Below are 25,845 nucleotides of genomic sequence, written 5' to 3' on the forward strand. Positions count from 1 at the left end.
ACAGTCACAAGGCTGAGAGGATTTCTCCTCTTGTTGCAGTTTTGATCTCAGGGGATGCCTTATGCGCCAAAACGTTATCTGGCACCAAGCATTGTCATTTCATGGCATCAGAGAGTCCGCTGAGCTCACAAGATAGACACCTGAAGATATGTTAGCTAATAGTCATCCAAACCTGAAGATATGTTAGCCAAATCTCAGAAAGTGATAGTCTTTTCTTCAGATTTCTGGACGCGTGTCATGTCGTAGAGAAATGCAAGACTCTCCTCAATAGGTCAGGGGGGTGCACTATATACAGGAAGTAGCTACTTGGTGAGGTAGCAGTACTTGTGGAGTGCACTAGGTGGTAGTTTGAGGTACTCTTATGAACACTTGCCAGTCAATATGCAAATAACGAAATCAGACTGCATTCAGAGTAGATGCACATCAAATGTCAAAATTTTAGCAATAAATTGTTGAAGTATTCAGAACAAATTCCCTGAATTTACTGCTCTTCAGAAGAATTGTCTCGCTCAAATTATTCTCGGGACTGAGAGCTGGCTGAAACTGGAAGTAGAAAGCTCTGAAATATTTAGTGAGTCATGGAACGTTTATTGGAAAGACATGTTAGAACCATAGGAGAGGGAGTGTTCATTGCAGTTCACAAAAATATTTTCTCTATTGAGGGCAAATCTGAGTGTGACTGAGAAGTTATCGGAACATGTACGACAAGTCTAGGTGAAAACAAGTTAATTCCTGGATTGTTTTACCGGTCACCTGACTGTGCCTTGTCCTTCAGAGAAAGACTATGCTCAGTAGTGCACAAATACACAGATTATGCAATACTAGTTGGAGGTGACTTTAACCTACTGAGTGTAGACTGGGATGTCAATGGATTCATTGCAGAGGTTAGGGGCATTTCGAATGCAGCATGTCATTCTCAATGGAGAGAAGTCTTCCAAAGTAAGAGTGATTTCAGGTGTGCCGCAGGGGAGTGTCGTAGGACCGTTGCTGTTCACAATATACATAAATGACCTTGTGGATGACATCGTAAGTTCACTGAGGCTTTTTGCGGAAGATGCTGCGGTATGTCAAGAGGATGTAACAATGGAAAATTGTACTAAAATGCAGGTGGATCTACAGCGAATTGACGCATGGTGCAGGGAATGGCAATTGAATCTCAATGTAGACAAGTGTAATGTGCTGCGAATACATAGAAAGAACGATCCCATATAATTTAGCTACAATATAGCAGGTCAGCAACTGGAAGCAGTTAATTCCATAAATTATCTGGGAGTACGCATTAGGAGTGATTTAAAATGGAATGATCATATAAGTTGATCGTCGGTAAAGCAGATGCCAGACAGATTCATTGGAAGAATCCTAAGGAAATGCAATCCAAAATTAAAGGAAGTAGGTTACAGTACACTTGTTTGCCCACTGCTCGAATACTGCTCAGCAATGTGGGATCCGTACCAGATAGGGTTGATAGAAGAGAGAGAGAAGATCCAACGGAGAGCAGCATGCTTCGTTACAGGATCATTTAGTAATCGCGAAAGCATTACGGAGATGATAGATAAACTCCAGTGGAAGACTCTGCAGGAGAGATGCTCAGTAGCTCAGTACGGGCTTTTGTTGAAGTTTCGAGAACATACCTTCACCAAGGAGTCAAGCAGTATATTGCCCCTCCTAAGTATATCTCGCGAAGAGACCATGAGGATAAAATCAGAGCCCACACAGAGGCATACCGACAATCCTCCTTTCGACGAACAATACGAGACTGGAATAGAAGGGAGAACCGATAGAGGTACTCAAGGTACCCTCTGTCACACACTGTCAGGTGGTTTGCGGAGTATGGATGTAGATGTAGATGTGGGGGTTATGGACAGTTGTACTTCTGAACAATTTTCTGCAAAATGCCTTGAGCAGCTAGTACGAGAGCCCACATGCAATAGAAATATTTTAGACCTGGTAGCTACAAATAGGCCTGAAATTATCGATGGTGTCATTATAGAAATATGGATTAGTAGGGACCGGAAAAATTCACGTTTTGTGATAAATGCAAATATAGATGCAAATCCTGCCTCAAAATAGGAAAATGTGAAATTACCTAATAGACACTACCCGGTACTTCATAACAGATTGTATCCTGATGAACTATTTTATTAGAGATAGTTTGAAATAGCTTTTTTTCCCCACATATAAAAGTTGAAAATGTAACCAATTTTTGGTTACTGGTATATATCATCTGACAAAGCCCAGTTTGGAAAGATAATGTACATAAGAAAGTGTTTGCTAAATAAAAAGTGCAGAAATGCAATGATGTATCAGTGTGCTCGATGTTATGGTGCCACGCCAACTTTGTGCATTTGAATGGTCTGTTTAAGATACACTCAGCATAATGCAATGTAGTACTCAGCCGACTCAGCCATGGCACCTAGCATTTATGAACAAAGAAACACACAACTTTGTTTGTTATCAGAAGTTCAAAATTTGTTGCTATGTAGATGCTTTTAACATGGCAGTTTTAGGTTTTCGATGTTTTGAACTGTGATTGCGTCAAACACCAAAAGAGGATGGGCCTGAACTACCTCATTAACAATATTCTCCAACCTCAAGAAGCAATTCTAAATTAGCTTTTTGCAAATACTTTGTATTGTGTGTTCCTCGCTGCTTTCTTTTCTTCTTCTGGAATGAGTGAAGTGACTATTCATGGCCCATCATGGATTTCAATTACAACCCTAACACCAGAAGAGACTGCCAATCCCTGTGACAATGTGTTAGTTCTGCTTTTGCAGAACAAGGGTGTAGGTTGCTACCATACGAGAGAGGCAGGGCTTGTTTCCCTGGACCGCTCGTGTCCCCTCTTGCAGGTGAAATGCTAGTTTGTTTGTGTTCACAGACCTCTACCACTACATAGTGTCTGCACTTTGCAGTTGAAAAACAAAACTTGTCATGTATTTCAATAGAGTCAAAATTCTTCCATTAATGTTTGAATAGTTACCTTTGGTTCTACTTCTAAATTAAATGCCATGTTGGTTCTATCTGTAGTATTGTCAAACATGTGTCACATGGTGATGAATACCCATGAAAGGTCAAAATTAAATTTGTGATCAGGGAATTGGGTGGGAAACGACAAATAATGTCAAGAAACACCTTAAATCAGAGATATGTTCAGTTTCCTAGTGATAAAATGCTACTGCTTTGCAACAGAACAGTCATTTGTCGAAAGCTTAAATACAGCCTAAAAAGAAAACCAAGGTCATTAAAGAAAAAAACTGTTGAAGTTTTAGGAAAAGCAAATATTCCAGACAAAAAACGTCCCAATCGTCACTTTTTTTAACAGTTAATTTCCAAGCACTAAAGCTTTGCCCTACCTCATGTAGTGTGACATTTTAAATTTGTGTCTCTAATCATTTACAGATAAAAAATAGATGCAAATTACAACAAAAATAAAATCAAAATAAAATAAAAATGCAAATTTTGCCAAAAATAGATGCTACACTGTCCAGTCCTTATGAGCTAGTGATGGTGCCATCATAGTGACCAAAGTTACCAAAGTTAATAAATCAATCAAGAGGCCTGGGAGAGTATTTTGCTAGAGATAAGCATTCGTTAGCAACCCACTTACACAATGAATGGACATCATTTAGTTCCAGTACGAGAGAATTAGGGACAAAATTTATACAGGCTGTACATCACAGTCTTGACAAACACGTACTGATTAAGGACAGAAAAGACCCACTGTAGCGTTAAAAACAACATTTGGAAAATTCTGAGGAGGCGAAGACAGTTGCATTTTCGGTTCAAAAGAGAACGCGCAAATGATGGCAGGCAAAGGTTAGTGGAGATATTGTGTCTGTATGCTTCACTCATACAACCATGACATAACTTTGCGAAAGATCTTTCCAAGAACCCAAGGAAACTCTGGACGTACATAAAATCAATAAGTGGCCTGAAGGCTTTTATCTAGTCACTTGTTGGCCATTCTGGTGTGGCAATAGAAGACAGCAAAAGGAAAGCTGAAGTTTTAAATTTCAAGTTTCAGCAACTGTTCACGCAGGAGGACTGCACTAAATGCTGCTGTTTTACCATCACACAGACCCCTGTATGGACAACACAGTAAACATGCATCTCTGATGTAGAAAAGCACCTGAAAGAGTTGAAAACAAATAAGCCATCAGCTGTTGATGGAACTCCAATTCCATTTTACAAAGAGTACTCTACAGCACTGGCTTCTTACTTAATTTGCATTTATTTCAAATTTCTCATCCAGCACAGAGTTCCAACTGACTGGAAAAAACTGCAGGTGACCCCTGTATGTAAGAATATTACAGACCAGTATCCTTAACAACACTTTGCTGCAAAATTCTTGAACATATTCTCATTTTGAATATAATAAATTTCCTTGGCATAGAAAAGTTTCTGTCCACAAATCAGTATGATTTTAGAAAGTGTTCCTCCTGTGAAACTCAGCTTGCCCTTTTCTCACGTATCATCTTCCAAACCATGGGTAAAGGGCAACAGGCAGACTCCATGTTCCTTGATTTCTGAAAATCGTTTGACACAGTGCTCCACTGCAGACTGTTAATGAAGGTAGAAGCATACGGAATAAGTTCCCAGGTATGTGAGTGGCTTGAAATCTTTTTAACTAATAGAATCCTGTATGTCACCCTCAACAGCAAGTGTTCAACAGAGTAGAGCACATGCAGGAGTGACCCAGGGAAGTGTGATATGACTAATTATTCTCTACATACATACATCATCGGACAGACAGCGTGAGCAGCAATCTATGTCCGTTTGCTGATGATGCTGTGGTGCATGGGAAGGTGTCATCGTTGAGCAACTGCGGGAGGATACAAGATGACCTGAACAAAATTTCTAGTTGGAGTGATGAATGGCAGCTAGCTCTAAATGAAGACAAAGGTTCATTAATGAAGATAAGTAGGAAAGAAAAACCCATAACATTTGAATACAGCATAAGTAGTGGACTGCTTGATACAGTCTAGTTAATTGAATATCTAAATATAACGTTGCAAAATGATACGAAATGGAATGATCATGTAAAACTTGTAGTAGGGATGGTATATGGTTGGCTTTGGTTTATTGAGAGAATTTTAGGAAAGTGTAATCCATCTGTAAAGGAGACCACATACAGAACACTATTGCGACCCATTTTTGAATACTGATCGAATGTTTGGGAACCCCACAGGGTTGGATTAAAGAAAGACGTCAATGTAGTTCAAAAGCAGGCTGCTAGATTTGTTACTGCCAGGTTCCATCAACAGAGAAAAAGCAATGAAACCCCTCTTCTACACTTTTCAAGGGACTTTAAAAGAAATGGCATAAAATTTGAGAAAATATAAAATGTGGGATACAACATTTTAAGCAATGAAAGTTACATATCGGATCCCCCTTTTCATTTTTGCACTTTATGTAAGATATTTATATGTAAAAGACATCGAAATACTTGTCAGAGAATTGTATATTATCTAATACATGTTTATTAACTAATAAAAACCGCTGGTGTATCTGGAACTGGTAACTGTCTGGGAAGTAGAAATGTTCAACTTAATTTCGTATATAACAATCAATACTTTTGGAATGTCTGCAACTGTCATTCATTATTTAAATATTGAAACACTGAACCAGTTACATAATTTTTCACTCTCATTCTTAGCACAATGCATTTCGAGAATTTTTTCTTGTTGTCTAGTACACATATTTATGTAAGTATTCTGCGTGGTGTTTGCATATGTGTAGTTCTGCATCTCTTGCAATGTAGTCATCCTTCTGAGGTTATGAGGTACTGTGCCTCCTCAAATAAGTAGAAAAACCGTACATATGAAAACTATCACTCGCATTGTATGTCTGTGAAACATCACAAAGAATACATGCATAAATATTGCACGTGGGAATGAGAATAAATTCTCAAAACAAGTCTTGCTAAGCATGAAAAAATACATAACTGCGTCTGTATTTACAACAAAAACATTGAGTAACGCAAAATTAGTGAAGGTGTCAACTAGTGCTACAAGTGGCCAAATGATGAAACATGCTAAATATGATTTGACAAAGATGTCATTATGATCCCACCAATCACAAAGCCACACATGTGCAGTACGAACAGTTTGGAAATGATTGTGATTGCTCATATCTTTATTCAAATGAACCTAGTTGCTCCCATCTGCCACCATGTCGAGTAGAGCTTGGTAGCGGCAGGACATGCGGCACGAATTGCTGCAACTTTTACCCGTTTACCGATTCAGATCTACTGAGTAGAGTGAGTACAGTGCCCTAGTGTCAAGAAATTTAAGCACATAATTTTGTAAACAGTACTTCATGGCCAATGGCATACCAGCATCATTTCATGTCAATTACATCAGTTATTTTCTCCATGAACATTTATTCATAAAGTGTAAATCGCAGGAAATTACAAAAAAATATGTTAACACAAAATCGGGTGCGAATTAACACTGTGAACACAGGAAAGTTGACGGAAGTGATAAAAAATGCCATAAGTGGGGGAGAAATGTTAATTCTAGGAATGTAAAATCAGGGTTACACTGTATTACAGACATGCTTCAGGAATTTCAATAGGAATCTCTGGAATGAGGGAAGGAAACATTCTTTCCAAGGAACACTACTGAGAAAATTGAGAGAACTGACATTTGAAGCAGACAGCAGAATGTTTCTACTTCTGCCAACATACATTTTGTGTAAGGTTCAGGAAGATAAGAGAATTATTATTATTATTTTATTTTATTTTATTTTTTTTGCTACTGGAAAAGGAAAGGAAATGACTAGTAATGGTACAAGGTACCATTGCCATGCACCATATGGTGTAAAAGCAACAGCAAGTTGTTCCACCAAGAAGATACGTAAGAATGAGCTAACATAAAAGTAATGTCTTTAAGGCAGCATAAATGCAGCATTTTTTGCAACTTTAATTAAGAAAGTAAAAAAATAAGGCAATGCCAACTCCAGTTGGTGACTGGTTTGTGCCAAATACCTGATGTATGGTAGACCCTGAAAACTGGAGAGCAGGTTATAACCCAATGGTCACATGATTTGGCTGTTGAAGCAGTTCAAGGACAAGAAGTTCTAAGTGAAAAGCACTATGTTGACAATGTTCTACAGTGTTACTCAGTTAATTGGTTTTCAGCTTACAAGGTCATCATCAGACTTTAACTTAATGAGGTCCATCATCACAAGTCACACTGTACAAGATGGTGTCAGCAAACATAACTCATGGCAATTAGACTCCTGCAAATAACACATCATCAGCAGAAGTGAGGAAAATAGCTAAATCTCAGTTATGTGTAGTACCAAATACTAATGATAAGTGCATAATGTTTGAAGAAACTTGAGTCTCAGACTTTATTCTATGGAACATGGAGATGACCTTGTAACATTGAATGAGTTTCATGGTTTTCTATTGTTTCTATGTTCACTTTCCGAAGATCAATTATGGCCACGATTTATGTGGACATTTCAGGTGCTGAAATCTATGAGATAATGATCTTTAACTACATGACAATGCCTCAATTCACACTATTATATGAACAGTGAATTCACTGACGATTTCTTCCTTGAATATTGTTGTCACAACTAAGGGTTACAAAGAATTTCTCTGGAAACAAAATGCTGGTTATACAAACCTATTCCACAACTGTGATAACCATTTATGTATTAAGAATAGGGTGAAATGAGTGTAGTAGATATACCATAATATGCAACGTAACATGTCAGTTCGCAGGACATCAGTGATGTAATGTTGTGCCATCAAGAGTTACCTCAATGACTTGAAATCATACATAACGGCTCCCCACACCATGAAGTTGCTGTGCCTCTCCAGTATAATGCAAGAATGGAATCTCCCCCCAGGGCGCCACCATACGCAGTGACGATCGACGTTCGGGTAGTGCACAAGTTTGTTTCGTTGTTGGACACAGTATAATGCCATTGATCAGCAGTCTACGCTTCTTGGGCCTGGTACCACACCAGTGGATGGATGGATGGATCGAGATGGTATTAAGGGCGCCTGACAGCAAGGTCTTTAGCGCCCGCGCAAAAAAGGATTGAGACGAGTGTCAGTAAAATACCCAGTACACAAAGATAAAACCACAAGTAAAACACATATAACAAAGGGTGGAAAACTATGCGGACCCAAACCAAAGCAGGGGATGAAGTATGGCATCGGTAGTAAAACATGAATGGCACAGGAGGAAAGTGGTAGAACGAGATAAACAATAGAGCAGTTGGATGTGGCTGGCGGACCGCAAGGAAAAAAAGGAGGCACCAGCCACTGTGCAACACACTAAGACCTCCAGCCTAAAAATTTAGGCCAGAATCCAGACACATCGCAAAACTTTAAAACCTTAATTACACTCATCTCATCATCAGCCAAAATAGAGGGCAGACCCCCCACCAATTTTTGCTGCTGCCCATGCATCACGGTATAAAATGCACTCTGTTAAAATGTGGCGAACAGAGATGTACACACCACAGGCATCACAAAAGGGGGGATCCCGTAATAGAAAGGTTTGTGTGAAAGGACAGTGTCCAATTCTAAGACGAGTGAGTATGACTTCATCCCACCTGAGCAACTGGCAGAAGGAACGCCGTGGCCAGGTTGTTGACTTCACCAACTGCAGCTTATTGACTGTCACTGCCAGCCATTCCTCCTCCCGCAACTGCATGCACTTCCTGTGTAGGACAGAAACCATATTGCGAGGGAATAGGACACTGTGTCACATCCTGTCCTATGCAGGGCTCCTTGACAGCCCAATTGGTCTGTTCGTTTCCCCATATCCCTACATGACCAAGCACCCATCAGAATGACACCTACTTACTCCACCTGTGGAGCAAGTACAGTTGGTCAAATGTGGGCCGGACCAACTCCTCAGCTGGGTACAGGTTCTGCAATGATTGTAAGGCACTAAGAGAATCGGAGCAGATGAGAAAACATTTGCCCGGAAGATGACGCATCTGCTCCAGTGCCTTCAGGATCGTGTGGAGCTCTGCTGCAAAAACGGTACACTGGGCAGGAAGGCGAATCTTGGTGACATGGTCTGAGAACACTACAGGGCAGCCTAGGGAATCCCCTTGTTTGAAGCCATCAGTATACATGACCGTGAAATCGTGATGCATATTTAAAATGTTAAAAAACAGAGATTGGTAGGTAAAATCTGGTGTACTATCCTTCTTAAAATTAGTTAGATCTAAAATAAGTCTGGGTCTCCGGAGGAGCCAAGGTGGAAATCTGCTTCAACCTCGACGTAAAACATTAAGACCAGGTAAAACATTATGACTAGCCATGTCCATCTCTAAAAGGCAATCCTGTGCATGAATCCCATAGGGCCTCACTGCACGTTGCCGGGTATGAAAAAGCCATGCTAGTGGAAGCCGAGCAACGGTATGGTACGCAGGTGTGTATGGTGTGGACAGGGTTTTATATATCTCACGCACCAGAAGAAGTCGTCCCCTGATGTGAAGTGGCGGTTCACCAGCCTCTGCACAGAGGCTTGGTATGGAACTTGTTCTGAACGCCCCAGTGGCCAGCCGAATGCCTTCATGATGCACCACGTCCAACATTTTCAAATAAGAAGGTCTGGCAGACCCATACAACGTGCACCCATTATCGAATTGAGATCGCACAAATGGCCTATAAAACTGAAGCAGACAAGTCCTGTCGTCCTGTCTGCTCCCCATGTAGTGTCATTAAAACATTTTAAAATACTGACAGCCTTAAGTGAGCATTTCTTCAGGTCCTCGAGATGTGGAAAACATGTACGTTTGCTGTCAAATATGAGGCCCAGAAACCTTACTGTGTCTGTAAAATTAAAAACAGTGTCCCTCATCCTCAACTCGAGAAAGTTTAAAATGGAACAACAACAGTTAAAGAGAACACACACAGACTCCTCGGTTGAAAACTTAAAACCACTCTTCTGCACCCATTCATCCAAACATCAAAAAGTTAGTTGCAACTGATGTGTTGTCGTGGCAAGGCTGGAAGAGGATAAAAACACAGAGAAGTCATCCACAAACAAAGAACACTGGACAGGACTTTGCACTGCTGACATAATACTAGTAATAGCTATAGCAAAGACAGTCACACTTAAAACACTAACTTGAGGGACACTATTCTTCTGTTAAAAGCGATCAGATAGGACGTAACCAATGCAGTATCAAAAATACCGTGGCGAGAGAAAGAACTGAATAAAAATGGGAAGACAATCACAAAAACCCCAGTCGTGATGCTGCTCGAGGATAAGATGCCTCCAAGTAGTACCGTAGGCCTTCTCAATGTCAAAAAATATACCTAAAAGGTGATGCTGGTGCAGGAAATCCTGTTGTATAGCCACCTCCAGAAGGGCCAGATTATAAAAGGTGGAGCGATACCTCCTGAACCCACACTGAAAGCAACTAAGGAGTTGCCTGAATTCTAACATCCAGACCAGGCGGCAGTTGACCATCTGCTCAAAGGTCTTTCCCAGGCAGCTTGTGAGGGCAACACTGCGATAACTACTCAGGCGCGTATGGTCCTTATCCAGGTTTTAAAAGAGGAATCATAATGGCCTCACCCCACGAATCAGGATAGTGACCTGATGCCCAAATGGCATTACAAAGTGCAAGGAGGGTCTCTCTGTTTCGGTTGGCGAGGTGTCACAGCATAATATAATGGATTTTGTTGTGACCAGGGGATGTGCCACGAGCCACAGACAATGCTGAATCCAGCTCCCACATGGAGAATGGGCAGTTGTAATCTTTGTCAGAGGCGGACCGGAAATCCAAACTGCTCCTTTCAGTAACTGCTCTATGATGCTAGAAAGCTTGATCCTGATTGTCGGTTGCAGTAACTGTGGCAAAATAGGCTGCGATCATCTGGGCAATGTCTTCTGGACTGGTTTGGAGAGTTCCGTTTCCGATTACAGTAGCCATGGGGCACCCCCCACGTCTCCTTGAAATTCGCCTGATGGCCTCCCATACAACAGAACTCTTTGTGGAACGAGTAATGGTGTTCAGGAACTGTTGCCATGACCTCTTCTTGCTCTCTCAAATAATCCGGTGACACTTTGCCCTCGCCACACGTATGGCTGCAATATTCTCCGCAGCTGGCCAACACTTGAACCTACGCAGAGCTGCACACCTAGTCCTGATTGCAGGGCAGGGTGAGATTTGTCACTTCACCAAGGGACAAGGTGCCTCTCCTGTTATCCCATGGACTGTGGAATGGATGCTGCAGCAGCGTGATGGATCATTTTGGTAATATGATCCACCCATTCCTCAACATCAGCACAGTGTTCAAACTGGGCTAGCTGCCTGTAAAGTGTCCAATCTGCTCTACGGAATACCCATCGCAGTGGCTTCCTGTTGGGTTCCACCCCACCTGGCAAGTGAATCCAGATGGGGAAGTGATCACTGCCATGCAAGTCAGCGACCACTTACCACTGAGCCATGTGAGCAAGGGCTGGTTGGTTGGATGATTTAAAGGGGGGAAGGGGGAAGGGACCAAGCTGCAATGTCATCGGTCCCTTGTTCCCAGTAGAACAATTACTCAAGGGAAAGAAGAAAACAAAGAAGACCCACAGCACAGTAACAGGAGAAAGAAAGAACCAGAAGAATGACAGGAGGACAACAAACACTACAATGGACAAGACAGGACAAGAAAGCCACAGAGACGCAAGAAGCAGGAAGAGGAGATTAAAAGCAAGAAAGCAGATTACCATGGCTGGCTGACCATGAGAATAAAAAAAGCCAGCCACTCTGCAACACATTAAAACCTCCATCCTAAAAGTCCTAGGGCAGAGGATACAGAGGGACAAAGGACATGCGCTAAAACTCAGATCAAATGAAAAAACCCATCCCCACGAATAAAACGTAAAACTAAAGCTGCCGTTGAGGCACTATCGTCCAACACCAAAGTTAGGGTGCTGGGAAAGTTAAAAGTCTGCCGCAAAGTGGCTAAAAGTTGGCAGTCCAGGAAGAGGTGTATGACTGTCATTTGGGAGCCACAGCGACACTGGGCTAGCTGCGAGAAGCCTGCAGGGAAGACTTCCACACATCCGCTGTCTCCTTAATGACACACAGTTTGTTGTGCATGCTGTTATGCCACTCCGCCTCCCAAAGCTGAAAAACCATGCGGCATAAGACAGAAGGCAGGTCAGTTTCAGAGATGCCGATCTCCAGGAGTGATTTCCATGTAGCCTGTTTGGCCAGCCTGTCAGTAAACTCATTGCCCGGGATCCTGATGTATTCTGAGGACCACACAAACACCACTGAATGACAGGACCATTCCAGAGCATAGATGGGCTCCTGAATGGACGCTACCGGAGGATGGCGAGGGTAGCACTGGTCGATAGCTTGTAGGCTCCTCAAGGAGTCAGTACACAGGAGAAATGACTCGCCAGGGCATGAGCGGATGTGCTCAAGAGCACGAGATATGGGCGCCAGCTCTGCAGTGAAAACACTGCCGACATCTTGCAAGGAATGCAGTTCAACAGGGCCTCTGTGGACGTAGAAGAAGCCAACATTACTATCAGCCATCGGGCCATCTGTGTAAACAACTTCAGGGCCCCGGAACATGTCAAGAATCGAGAGGAAGTGACAGCGGAAAGCAGTGGGGTTAACAGAGTCCTTAGGGCCATGCAAAAGATCCAAACAAAGCTTCGATGGAGGTGTACATGAATGGACCTCAAGTAGAGGTGGTAAAGAGGACTCCAGTTCGGAGAGAAGGGATCCCACGCAAACTGCAATCATCAGCCCTGATGCGGGAGATGAACTGCCACAAGTGGGAAAAGGAGACGTTAATTCCGATGCTCAGGAGAACTAAGAATGTGTGCAGCATACCTGGCTACAACCTGGCTAGCAGTTGTGCATGTCGGATCGGCAATGGAGGGACTCTGGTCTCCTCCAGGGCACTGGTCACCAGACTCATTCTAAAAGATCCCATCGCTAGGTGAATGCCACAGTGGTGCAGTGGGTCAAGTAAATGCAACGCTGAGGGTGCCGCCGAACTGTAAACGAAACGTTGAGGGTGCCGATGAACCGTAAACTAGACTCCCATAGTCAAGGCTAAGATTGAACGAGGGCTCTGTAGAGCTGCAGCAGTGTCGAGCGATCTGCACCCCAGTTGGTGTTGCTCAGGCAGCGGAGGGCACTGAGGTGCCGCCAGCACTTCCGCTTAAGCTGACGAAGGTGAGGCAACCAAGTCAACCGGGCGTCAAAAACTAGTCCTACGAATCAATGTCTCCACTACATAGAGTGGATCGTCATTAAGATAAAGTTATGTTTCCGGATGAATGGTACGATGCCGACAGAAGTGGATGACACACCTAACTTTGCAGCTGAAAACTGGAAGCCCTGTGAATGGCTCCCTGTAGGTGCCGCTCAGCAACACCAGTACCGGAGGAGCAATACAAAATGAAGAAGTCATCCGCATACAGAGAAGGGGAGACTGACGGCCCTACAGCTGCTGCTAGGCTGTTGATGGCCACTAAAAATAGAGATACACTCAATACAGAGCCCTGCGGAACACCATTCTCCTGAATACGGGTGGAACTATGGGAGGCACCAACTTGGACACGGAAAGTACGGAAAAACAGGAAGTTTCAGATAAAAATCGGGAGTGGGCCCCAGAGATCCCACTCATACAATGTAACAAGGATACGATGTCGCCAAGTCATGTCATGTGCTTTACATAAGTCAAAAAAGACGGCAACCAGGTGTTGGCATCTGGAAAAGGCTATTCGGATGGCAGACTTGAGGGACATAAGATTATCAGTGGTAGATCGACCCTGGCAGAGGCTACCCTGACATGAAGCCAGTAGGCCAAGTGACTCCAGAACCCAACCCAACTGCTGACACACCAAATGTTCCAGCAGCTTATAGAGAAAGTTGGTGAGGCTGATGGGCTGATAGCTATTCACATCAAGTGGATTTTTACTGGGTTTTAGCACCGGCATGATGGTGCTCCTCGCCATTGTGATGGAAAGACACCATCGCACGAGACCAGTTGAAGATGATGAGGAGATATCGCTTATAGTCAGATGAGAGATGTTGAATCATCTGACTGTGGATCTGATCCGGCCGAGGAGCAGTGCTGGGGTAATGTGCAAGGGTGTTAAGGAGCCCTCACTCTGTAAAGGGGGCATTATAGGGTTCACTATGGTATGTAGTGAACAAGAGGACTTTCCTTTCCATCTGCCGTTTGAGGGTGCGAACGGCTGGGGGGTAGTTCTCTGACACACAGGCTCGAGCATAGTGCTCAGTGAAGTGCTTGGCAATCGTGCCTGCATTTGTAGAGAGCATGCCATTGATGTTAACGCCAGGGACACCCGTTGAAGTCTGGTACCCAAAAGGACGTCTGATCTTCGTCCACCCTTTGGAAGGTAGTCGACACATACCTCTCCCAACACTCTTTAATTGCCTCAGTGACTTCCGGCAACCACCATGGGACTGTCTTTTGCTGGGAGCACCCTAGAGAACGAGGAATCGCATTTTTCGCCACAGAAACGATTGTTGTAGTTACCCGCTCAATCACAACATCATTGACACCATGTGGGGGAGGTTCAACGGTGACAGCAGAGGTGAAGGCTACTCAGTCTGCCTTGTTTAAAGCCCATCTGAGTAGGCATCTGTGGGCACGACGCCAGAGGTGTGACAGGAAGATGGGGAAGTGGTCACTACCACACAGGCCATCATGTGCTCTCCACTGGATAGATGGGAGAAGTCCTGGCCTGCAAATTGATAAATCAATGGCTGTGTAACTACCATAAGCCACAATGAAATGTGTGGCGGCCCCAGTATTTAAGAGGCAGAGGTCGAGCTGTGACAGTAAATTTTCGACATCTCTGCCACGGCCAGTAAGCATGGTGCTACCCCACATGGGGTTATGGGCATTAAAACCTCCCAAAAGTAGGAAGGGTTTAGGGAGTTGATGTATCAGTGCAGCCAATGCATTCAGGGGTACCGCACCATCTGGAGGGAGATATACGTTGCAGACAGTTATTTCCTGCATCGTCCATATCCTGACAGCCACAGCTTCAAGAAGAGTTTGAAGGGGCACAAGTTCACTACATACAGAGTTCAGAACATAAACGCAAACTCCACCTGACGCTATTACAATCGCTACAGTTATTGTAATATCCCCTGTAGCTGCGAAGGACCGGTGTCCGCATTGCCAGGAAACAGGTTTCCTGGAGGGCAATGCAGAAAGCAGGTGTAAAGCCATAGCTCAGCCAGGTGGTGGAAAAAACCGCCGCAATTCCACTGGAGGATGACGTGATCGTCAGACTGGGAAGGCATGAAACACTCAATGAGGCAGTCTACACCTCAGGGTCACCTGCTGCCACCGACTTATTTCCTGAACAGGCTACATCCATTGTGTCTGAGGGTCTGGTGAGATCTAGGTCCTCAGCAGATGCCACGATCTTCACCTCATCCTCGGACGCAGAGCTTGTAGGCAGCGGTGGTGAGGGTGCCACCACAATTCCATTGGTTTTGGGGGGGTCTTCTTTCTGGATTTCTCTTGCTGATCCTTGGGTTTCTCTGGCTGGGAGGGCGTCGCTGATTCCGTCTCCAGGACAGAGGACAATCGTTAAGCCCTATGACCAGCTGCTTTTGGGCACTTCAGCCACTGGTGTGTGTCATCTTTCCCACTAGCAGAAACCTGGGAAGGGAGTGATCCAACGGACCTGTTCCTGGTGAGAGGAGCCGAAGAAGACATACACTGCTCCGGCAGAGAAGTGGGGACTGGTATCCCAGATGGTTGGGGGGACAGTGCTCCCAAGATAGGTGGTGAGGGAGCAACAGGGAGGGAAGTGCCCCCCACCATCAAGGGGGCAGGTGTAGTCTTCCGGCTTCGAGAGCCGACTGGAACTCGTGGAACTGTTCTCGTAGTGGCGGCATAAGAGGAGGTCATAGCCACAGGATGTAGGCGCTCAAATTTCCTCTTAGCCTCAGTGTAGGTCAGTCGGTCCAGGGTCTTGTATTCCATAATTTTCCTTTCTCGCTGTAAAATCCTGCAGTCTGGTGAGCAAGGGGAATGATGCTCTCCGCAGTTGACACAGATGGAAGGCGGGGCACATGGAGTATTGGGATGGGATGGACGTCCACAATATTGACATGTGATGCAGGAGGTACAGTGGGAAGACATATGGCCGAATTTCCAGCACTTGAAGCACTTGGGGGAGGGATATATGGCTTGACATCACAGCGGTAGATGATCACCTTAACCTTCTCGTGTAATGTGTCACGCTCAAAGGCCAAGAAGAAGGCACCAGTGGCAACCTGATTATCCCTCGGACCCCAACGGACGCGCTGGATGTAATGATGCACAGCTCATCATCGGACTGCATAAGACTTGCCACAAGCAAGTAATGCCAGTGACTAGGCAGAGGATGCCATTTTTATCAAGACTGACTCTGACCGCATTTTGGACAAGCCCTCCAACTCCCCATACTTGTCATCTAAATACTTACTTACTTACTCCTCAGCTCTACAGCCCTTGAAGGGCCTTGGCCTGCATCACAATATCCTGCCATTCTATCCAATCCATGGCTTTCCATCTCCATCCTCTGACACCCAGCTTTTTCATGCCTTCTTCAACTCCATCCACCCATCTCTTTCTGGGGCATCTCCTCCGCCACCTGCCTCCAGCCTTGCCATCAAAAATCCTCTTACATGCTCTGTCTTCTTCCATTTTGACCATGTGCCCTGCCCACCGCAGTCTTCTTATTTTAATGGTAGTGACAATGTCAGGTTCTTCAAAAAGGTGTTGTAGTTCTGCATTCGTACAAATGCGCCAACCTTCTTGATCATATATTGGGCCATATATTGTACGTAGCACCTTTCTCTCCCATATGCTAAGGATCCTTTCCTCATTTACAGTCATGGTCCACGTTTCGGCACCGTACATAACAACTGGTCTTATAATTGTTTTGTTAATGAGTATTTTGGATTTTCATGATAAAAGCAAACTCCTAAGCATGGGTAATGCGGCAAAGTAGCATCTGTTACCTTCTGCTATTCTGGCTTTGACCTCACTGCCAATGTCATTTGTCTCAGTGATAGTTGACCCAAGGTACTTTAAGTCTCTCACCCTTTCAAACTCCCTGTCAGCTATCCTGAGATTTGGTAGGTTTTGTTGGTTGGTCATTGCCATATACTTGGTCTTTTCGACATTGACTGTCAGGCCATGTTCCCTTGCACCTTTCTCCAATTGTTGATAGGCTTTGCCTAGCACAGCAGTGTTTCGTGCAAGTAATGCCACATTGTCAGCGTAGGTTACGAAGGTTCCTCCTTTATTTAACTCCATCTGACTTAAGACTTTTTCGAGGCATAGGTTGAATAGTAATGAGGAGATATTGTCAACCTATCTAAGTCCCTTCTTCACTTCCACTTCTCTGGAGATTTTGCCCTGTATTTTTACTTTACAGTTGGTTTCGCTGAGATTCATCATAGGAAGTTTAATGAGCTTCTTGGGTACTCCAGCCTCTTCCATTACATTCCTCAATGCCACTCTTGAGATGCTATCATAGGCTTGTTTAAAGTCGATATAAAGCTGGTGTATGTTAATTTGATGTTCGTAACATTTTTCACCAGATGGACAAACCAGAAATCAGACAGACCATATATTGATTGATCGGACATAATGAATGTTAGGACCCGACGTGGAGCTGACTGCAATTCAGACCACCATCTAGTGGGAATTAAATATAGGCAAAGGATCTCACTATTGAGTATACAAAAAGACCACAAACAAAAGAGGTTTGACATTAAGAAACTGAAGTTAGAAGAAATACGGAGAGCATACCAGACGAAAACAGAAGAGAGCATTAAGAATGAGACTGACACATCAAATGAATATGTAGAAGTAATGTGGAAACGATGTAAGACTGCAATCCTAGAGGCAGCTGGAGAGGTTTTAGGACATGAACAGGCTCAAAGGAAGGAAGATAGGTTTGACGAAGAATGTATGAGAAGAATTAAGGAATGTAATATAGCACGAATGAAATTATTGCAGAGAAGAACTCGAGCAAATCTGAATGAATATAATAAAAAGTGGCGTGAAGTGAAGAGGGTCTGCAGACAGAAGAAAAGAGCACTAGAAAAGAAAAAACTGGAAGAAATTGAACAGCTAGAAGAGAAGCAAAGTCGCGAAATGTACCAAAAGATTAAAGAAGGAAAGACTGGGTTCCAAGCCAGGACAAATATGTGTAGGAACAAAGAAGGCGATTTTATAGGGGAGAGTAATAAAATATTTGACAGGTGGGCAGAATACTTCCAAGAGTTACTGAACCCAGAAGTAGAAGGGTTAGAATGAGAGGAACTGGTGGAACTAACTTACTATGGACCAGAGGTCTTAACACCAGAATTTACACTGGATGAAGTGATGCAAGCCATTAGGACCTTAAAAAACAATAAGATCAGATCCAGGCCAAACTTCTCAAATATGGTGGGGAAACGCTGTGGAAAACAATTCATAAAATAATACTGAATATCTGGCAAGAGGACGGAATGCCTAATGAGTGGAAAACAGCTATAATGTCCCCCATACATAAAAAAGGAGATAAATTAAACTGCCAGAACTATGGAGGAATCTCCCTACTAAATACTACATATAAAGTTTTCTCCAAGATTCCAACCAGCAGTCTTACTCCATATGTGGAAAAGAGAGTTGGAGACTATCAGAGTGGCTTTTGAAGAAATAGGTCAACAACTGACCAGATATTCACACTGCGCATACTACTTGTCCTCTAAATGCTCTACAAAAAAACTGAGGCTTCATTGAGACAAAGGAGTCCCCAGCAGCTCTCACACATACAAGGTACCGGGGCGAATAAGGTTCGGTGCCATCCTTAGCCTGGCGTTCCTCCCATGGTGTGGCCAGGGAGGGGAACAATTTAGGATCATACTTCCTTGCACTGTACTGAGGCCTGGAACACTTAGAGACTACTGGAATTTGATCACCAGCAAGTGATGACATGGTAAGCTTCATCACGCATCATCTGGCTGATGCTACCCACTCTGACCAGGAGCCCTCTCCACAGGCACCATCCTGACCAGGAGCCCTCTCCACGGGCACCATCCAGCTGCAGCAAAGGCCACCTGGCAGGATGGCCACTGTCGCTAGTTCCAATGCCCCAGGGCAATGGGCATCTACTCCTTGGCATACATGGGGAGTTAATGGTGCAGGCATCAGCAGAGTGATCCCTGTGTAGTCAGGGGGCTACAACCAACAGGGTACATGGCGGCCCCACCACAACGGACTGACTACCATGCTGGATATGAGGTGCAAAGAATTCCATGGTCATTGTCTGTGCAGAAAACGATACTGCATAGTGGGTAGAGGAAAACGCACCCAGGAAAGTGCCCTCGTCCAAGAGATGGAGGATGAGTGAGACCGCAATGCCTCGACGAAAAAGTGAGGTAAAGATCTCAATGCAAAATGGACCTGATGCACCATGTAAGGCACCCTTCCCCAACTGGCTTGCTCTTCAGGAAAATTTTGATTGATGGAGGTCAAACCCTGCAGAGGACCATACTAACCCCCAGGCCCGCAGGGGGTGGGGGCGCTGTTGAGCAAAGCAAGAGATCAATGGCAGAGAATGACCCAGTTGCAGTGTAAAAGTGCGTGCTCTGTCCCCTATTTAGCAGATTCGCACATGATGATGTAAGAAGCCTCTCAACTGCTCTCCCTCGGGGACAGGTAGTTGCAGAGCCCCAGAGTACATTGTGTGCATTTAAATCACCCCAGAGGATGACGGGGTGGGGGAGCTGTGTAAGTAAGATGGTCATTGAGAGCCTCTTTGTCAAGCCCATCACGTGGCAGCATATAAAGGCAACATATTGTCAATAGATGACGCAAGTGCACTGATATGGCAACTGCTTGTAATTTCGTGGTCTCTCTCTCTCTCTCTCTCTCTTCCACTCAGGTCGTCCTCTTGTGGAGGACATAGCCCCAAAGCTCAGGGGTGTATGACTGATGAAAAAGAGTGTCCTGGAGAGACAGACACAGTGGTCTACCCTGAGATAGTAGACAAAGTTTCTCCACATGCGTCCTGAACCCCTGCAAATTCCATTGAAGTATGGGAACCCACTATCACGGGGGTAGCATGTTCATCCTGTCTCTCCACTGGGGTGTGGAAACTGGAGCAGGTGGAGGGGCAGTTTGGGTCGAGATTGCCCCACACATCCCTCAAATTCCATCAGCTCTGGGGAAGAGTCAGATGAAGCATCTTGTAGAATCAGATCGACATGGTTGGATGGTTTACCACTTGACTTCACTTGCTGCTGCTGCTTTACAGTAGCTTTTCGCAGTTTTGTGGGCTTTGCTTGAGCCGGAGGAGGAGTGGTAATGGCTGTCCTGGGCTACTGAACAGGCTCAGGTAGTGCCTGGGGCTCACTCGAGTTGGCCACTGCACCTTTGTCTGCTGTTGTGCTGTTGTTGGGGGGAGGGGGGGGGGGGCTACAGGTGTTGGAACATTTGCTGCCTAGCAAGTGCAATGACATGTGCAAGTGTGTGCCATCACTCACCACCTCCGTTTGCATAGAGGCATCAGATTTCCGAATAGGCTTCTGAAGAATGGTCGCAAAAGACATAGCAAACATGAAAGGCTGTATGGACTTTTAAATGTTTTTGGCCTCACCACAGGAGATACACTTAGTTGTTTTTATTTCCTGTACCTTGCATTCCTCTAGAAAGATACTGCAATCCCTACTCCAAACAGAGTTTGTCCAGAGCAATTGATACAATTAGCTGGAAACATGCAACCAACTCCTTCATGAGTGGCCTTACCATAGTTGCCACATGTCACTTCTCCTTTACACCCGAGGGCTGTACGCAAAAAAAGCTGGCATTTAAAACAGCCCATTGGGTTTGGGACATATGGCCGTATGTTTAGGCGAAGAAAGCCTGCTTGACGTGATCTGAGAGTTTGTGGGTGTTGAAGGTAAGAACGGAGGAGTCAGATTTCACCAGATTTCCATCCACCATTTTCATAATGTTCTGAACATCCGCAATTCCCTCTGGAGCGCACTCACTCTTCAGTTCTTCGAGTGGTTCATCAATGAGGTCCCTAAATGATTTAACACCTTTGCTGAAGTTCAGAGCTGTGGAGCTCTGAATTGATGGCATATTTGCGCAGGCACTTAGCACTCTGTAGGTTAACAGCTTGTTGGGAACCATATGTTTAAACCAACAGCGTCCCATTTTGTAACCGCTTTACAGATTGTAAAGTCCCGGCAATTCCTTCTAAGCCCTTCTAGATGTAAAAAGGCAAGACCTTGAAACTACCTTCTTTCCTTTTTATTATTAATAACACATTCTGATTACTAGCCTGTGTTCTGTTACTCTTTACTGCTGTGTGCTGCCTTACTCTCGCATCGCAGGGCTGGCTAAGCCCTCTTATTAATTGGGGTGTTAGTACCTTCCAGCGGCCTAACCATTCCACTGGGAGGAGGAAAAGAAGATTTCAGAGGATCCACTTCGGTCCCACGAGCAGCTAGGGAAATAAGGGTCCACTTAAGACAGAGCCCCACGTGCCCAAGTAAGCCTTATACAACTGAGCTGCAGCAGGTTCTCCAGAAGTTGCCCACTGATGACTGTTCCACCTCAACAGCCACACGCGGTCAAGCCAAGATCCCCGTTCCCTGAGACACACAATGTTCCACTGCCATGCCTCACAGTGGTCGCTGAAGCATGCCCAGAGATTACGGTGACAGGAGACTGGTGGCACTGACCAGTCCCCAGCTCAGGAACCCCAGGGTCACCAAGCCCGTACTCAGCAAATGAATGCTGAGCCCCTGAGGAGGGCACCATACCAAACACTGCCGTCTGAGTTGTGATGTACAACACTAGAGCACTCTTGCGGTTATTTCTACCTGTTACAGAGAACTGCAACTCGTCATATACATACCCACTGATGGTGTGGATGTGTACAAAGTTTCACACACATTCAACCATGTCTTCCGCATGCTTGACATTTTTGTCAGGCAATGTATCTATGTATCAGTTAACTTTTATGTTTTCATGTTGTATTCAGTTGATATATCTAATAATAAAGTAGTATTTGGATGTTGGGTAAGTTGTGAGGGTGAGAAGTAGTTAAAAATCAAAGTTCTCCCTTCCACTCTTACACGATTTAAAAGGTGAGCATGTATTTTTTTTATGTAAAAATACTGAAGTGAAGAACTATTTGAAAATATGTAAATTTCAGAAAATACATATACTGTTTCCAAATGTTCTGGAAATTAATCTAAGGAGGTTCTTGCATTTCTTAAATGTTATAGGAATGTTTGTAATTTATTTATTTTTTATTATTATTATTTTTTTTTTTTTTTTTGATATTTTAGAATTGGAACTCTGATGCTTTTGAAATATGATCTAGAATGATCTGCAAGAACTGGAAATACTCAATGATATGTTTGAGAACTTTCAGTCTCAGAGTATAAAATGCTAAATTAGATAAATATTTGTAATAAGTAAAAAGAAAGTGAATATACACTGAAGAGCCAAAGAAACTGGTACACCTGCCTAATATAGTGTAGGGCCCCTGAAAGCACGCAAAAGTGCTGCAACATGTCATTGCATGGACTCTATTAATGTCTGAAGTAGTGCTGGAGGGAACTGAGACCATGAATCCTGCAGGGCAGTGCATAAATCTTTAAGAGTACGAGGGGGTAGAGATCTCTTCTGAACAGTACATTGCAAGGCACCCCAGATATGCCCAATAATGGTCATGTCTGGGGAGTTTGGTGGCCAGTGGAAGCGTTTAAACTCAGAAGGGTGTTCCTGGAGCCAGGGTGTTCCTGGAGCCACTCTGTAGCAATTCTGGACGTGTGGGGGTGTCACATTGACCTGCTGTAAATTCCATGGCTATTCACAATGGACATGAATGGATACAGGTGATAAGACAGGATGCTTATGTACGTATTACCTGTCACAGAGTCATATCTAGACGTTTCAGGGGTCCCATATCACTCCAACTGTATATCCCCCACACCATTACAGAGCCTCCACCAGTTTGAACAGTCCCCTGCTGAAACGTAGGGACCATGGATTCAAGAGGTCATCTCCATACTCGTACATGTCCATCCGCTTTATACAATCGGAAACGAGACTCTTCCGACTAGGTAACATGTTTCCAGTCATCAACAGTCCATTGTTGACGTTGACGGGCCCAAATGAAGCATAAAGCTTTGTGTTGTGCAGTCATCAAGGGTACATGAGTGGGCTTCCAACTCCAAAAGCCGATATTGATGATGTTTTGTTGAATGGTTCGCACGCTGACACTTGTTGATGGCCTAGCATTGAAATCTGCGGCAATTTGTGGGAAGGTTGCACTTGTGTCACGTTGAATGATCCTCTTCAGTCATTGTTGGTCCTTTTCCATCCACAGTGATGTCACAGATTTGACATTTTACTGGATTCCTGACATTCGCAGTACATTTGTGAAATGGTCGCGTGGGAAAATCCCTACTTCATTGCTATGTCAGAGATGCTGTGTTCCATTGCTCATGCGCCAACTATAATACTACGTTCAAACTCGCTTAAATCTTGATAACCTGCCATTGTAGCAGCAGTAACCGATCTAACAACTGCACCAGTCATTTGTTGTCTTATAAAGGCGTTGCCGACCTCAGCCTCGTATTCTGCCTGTTTACGTATCTCTGTATTTGAACATGGATGCCTATGCCAGCTTCTTTGGTACTACAGTGTATTAACATGAGAACTGAAATGGTAAAGATGACTTGCTTCAAAATCGGAACATTTTATATGAATGAGGCTGAATCAAAGTGATAGTAAGCATGAAAAAATTCATATAGCTACTTTTTCCACTACTGGTAGAAAAAATAAATATTAATTAATTTATCAACAATTTGTTCTCTATTTAAAAAACAGAATTGGTTAATGACTCCCCGAGTGAGCCTCTAACAACACAAATGTTTAAAGAAAATGTTTAAAGAGAACCTGACTGAGCAAATTTGGTTGAAACAAGTTAGACTGGCAGTTGCTCTTGAAAAGCATCAAAGACCAAATAAAACAAATTTATGAAAAAGTATATTAAGCAAATTCCACTTAAACTGGTATGTCCAATGTTTATATCTTTACATGATGTGCAAATCCTTTTTGAACAACTGTATTAAACCACACCGATTATAATCCACAAAATGTCTTAAATACTTCCTTCTCTGTTAGCCAGCACTTCGTAGTTTTTACATCTACAACACATTAAAGAAATTACGTGTCTATCATCTCTAGAAATTGTGTGTTTATCGTCTCTACAATGCTAAACACAAAACAGTTCAAAGAATCACTCATTTCACAGAACTAAATGAAACGTGTTTTCCGTAACAAGTATAGGGGAGCAAGAAACTATATAGCACTCACGAGGTACTTAGCAGTGTTTGATCGGAGCTTGTCTGAGAAACAGCTGCTTGTATGGCTCTTCGGCGTTCCTCTAGACTTTCTGCAACCTTTGGCTTAAGCTTGTGGGAAGACAGCAGTTGCTGTGATACTGGTCCACTGAGTTGCTGAATCTGCTCCAAAATCAGTACCTGCACAGTCAGTAACATGTCAAGTAACTTCACCAAATTTTCAATGCATTGACGATATACTTATGGTTTCTATAATGTATATTATGTTATTTAAATGATCAATAGTATAAGGAAGGATTAAAAATAACAGTGTCCCATTTAGTTGGGGCATCAAATCATTGATAAATGCAATAACAAGACAGAGTTTGTATGGCGCCTTTTTCAGAGTTAATAGAAAACACACACACACACACACACACACACACACACACACACACACACACACACACACACACACAATCTTTGTGGCTACAGTACTCCAGTTGACTGTAGCTATGCAGATGTATGTGTGTGTGTATATGTATTCTCCTGCCTCTGAAGGGGGATTCACCTGCAAATTCTCAGTCTTGTTTACGCATTTAATGACGACTCAACATGTCAACTATATGGTGAGTTGTTACAACTCACTCCTTCTATTATATATTTTTCACCAACGTCTCTCCATTACCATAAAAGTATAACGAGGTCAAGAAGTTTAAGAACACACACCCATAATTACAATGATCTAAATCTTAAAACATTTTGGCTTGTATAATCATTGTAAAGGAATGGAATCCTCTTGAGCTATGAAATTACACTGTTTTAAACAACTAGTTTTGAAAGGTAAGTGTTGCCATAAATCAGCATTTACACTGATTCCCAAGGTAACTATTTTCTTTATTTCACTTACTAACGTAGCTTCAATATTTTTTTTAAGTTTTCCATAGGGGGGAGTACACTTCGCAGAGAGCAGTGAGCTATAGCTCAGTGCAACTTAGTACCAAATTAAATGTAACAATATAATGAAAAGGATAGTTTCTACTCACCAATAGCAAAGATGCTGGGTTGCAGAAAGGCACAACAAGAAGACTGTCGAAAAGTTAGGTTTCGGCCAACAAGGACTTAGTCAAAAGTACACAACATACACACACGCACACACTCACGCAAATGCAACTCACACACACATGACCACACTCCGTCAGCTGGTGCTAGTCTGGATTGTGTGTATGTTGTCTACTTTTGAGAAAGACCTTGTTGGCCAAAAGCTAACTTTCCAACAGTCTTTTTGTTATGTCTTTCTGCGACTTAGCATCTCCGCTAACTGGCGAGTAGCAACTATCCTTTTCATTATATTGTTACATTCCATCCTGGATTTTCCATTCTTAGTACCAAATGAAGTAGTTGAGGGCTACTGTACATCCACCTAGGAGGACTACTAAACAATAATTATAAAGAAAACATTTGCCTAATTCTTGTTAGCGTTTACAATTCATTACAAAAGTGCAA

General features: G+C 43.5%; 1 protein-coding gene across 1 annotated transcript in view; it reads right to left on the bottom strand.

Annotated features, from left to right (window-relative positions):
* Nucleotides 1-25,845, bottom strand: part of LOC124774960 (TATA-binding protein-associated factor 172) — a 307,412-nt gene that overhangs the window by 187,962 nt on the left and 93,605 nt on the right. The window contains exon 16 of the mRNA XM_047249684.1: nt 24,374-24,540. Coding sequence (XP_047105640.1) covers nt 24,374-24,540 — 167 coding nt within the window. The remainder of the gene's footprint in view (nt 1-24,373; nt 24,541-25,845) is intronic.

The sequence above is a fragment of the Schistocerca piceifrons genome, chromosome 2 (assembly GCF_021461385.2).
Source record: "Schistocerca piceifrons isolate TAMUIC-IGC-003096 chromosome 2, iqSchPice1.1, whole genome shotgun sequence".
NCBI lineage: Eukaryota > Metazoa > Arthropoda > Insecta > Orthoptera > Acrididae > Schistocerca > Schistocerca piceifrons.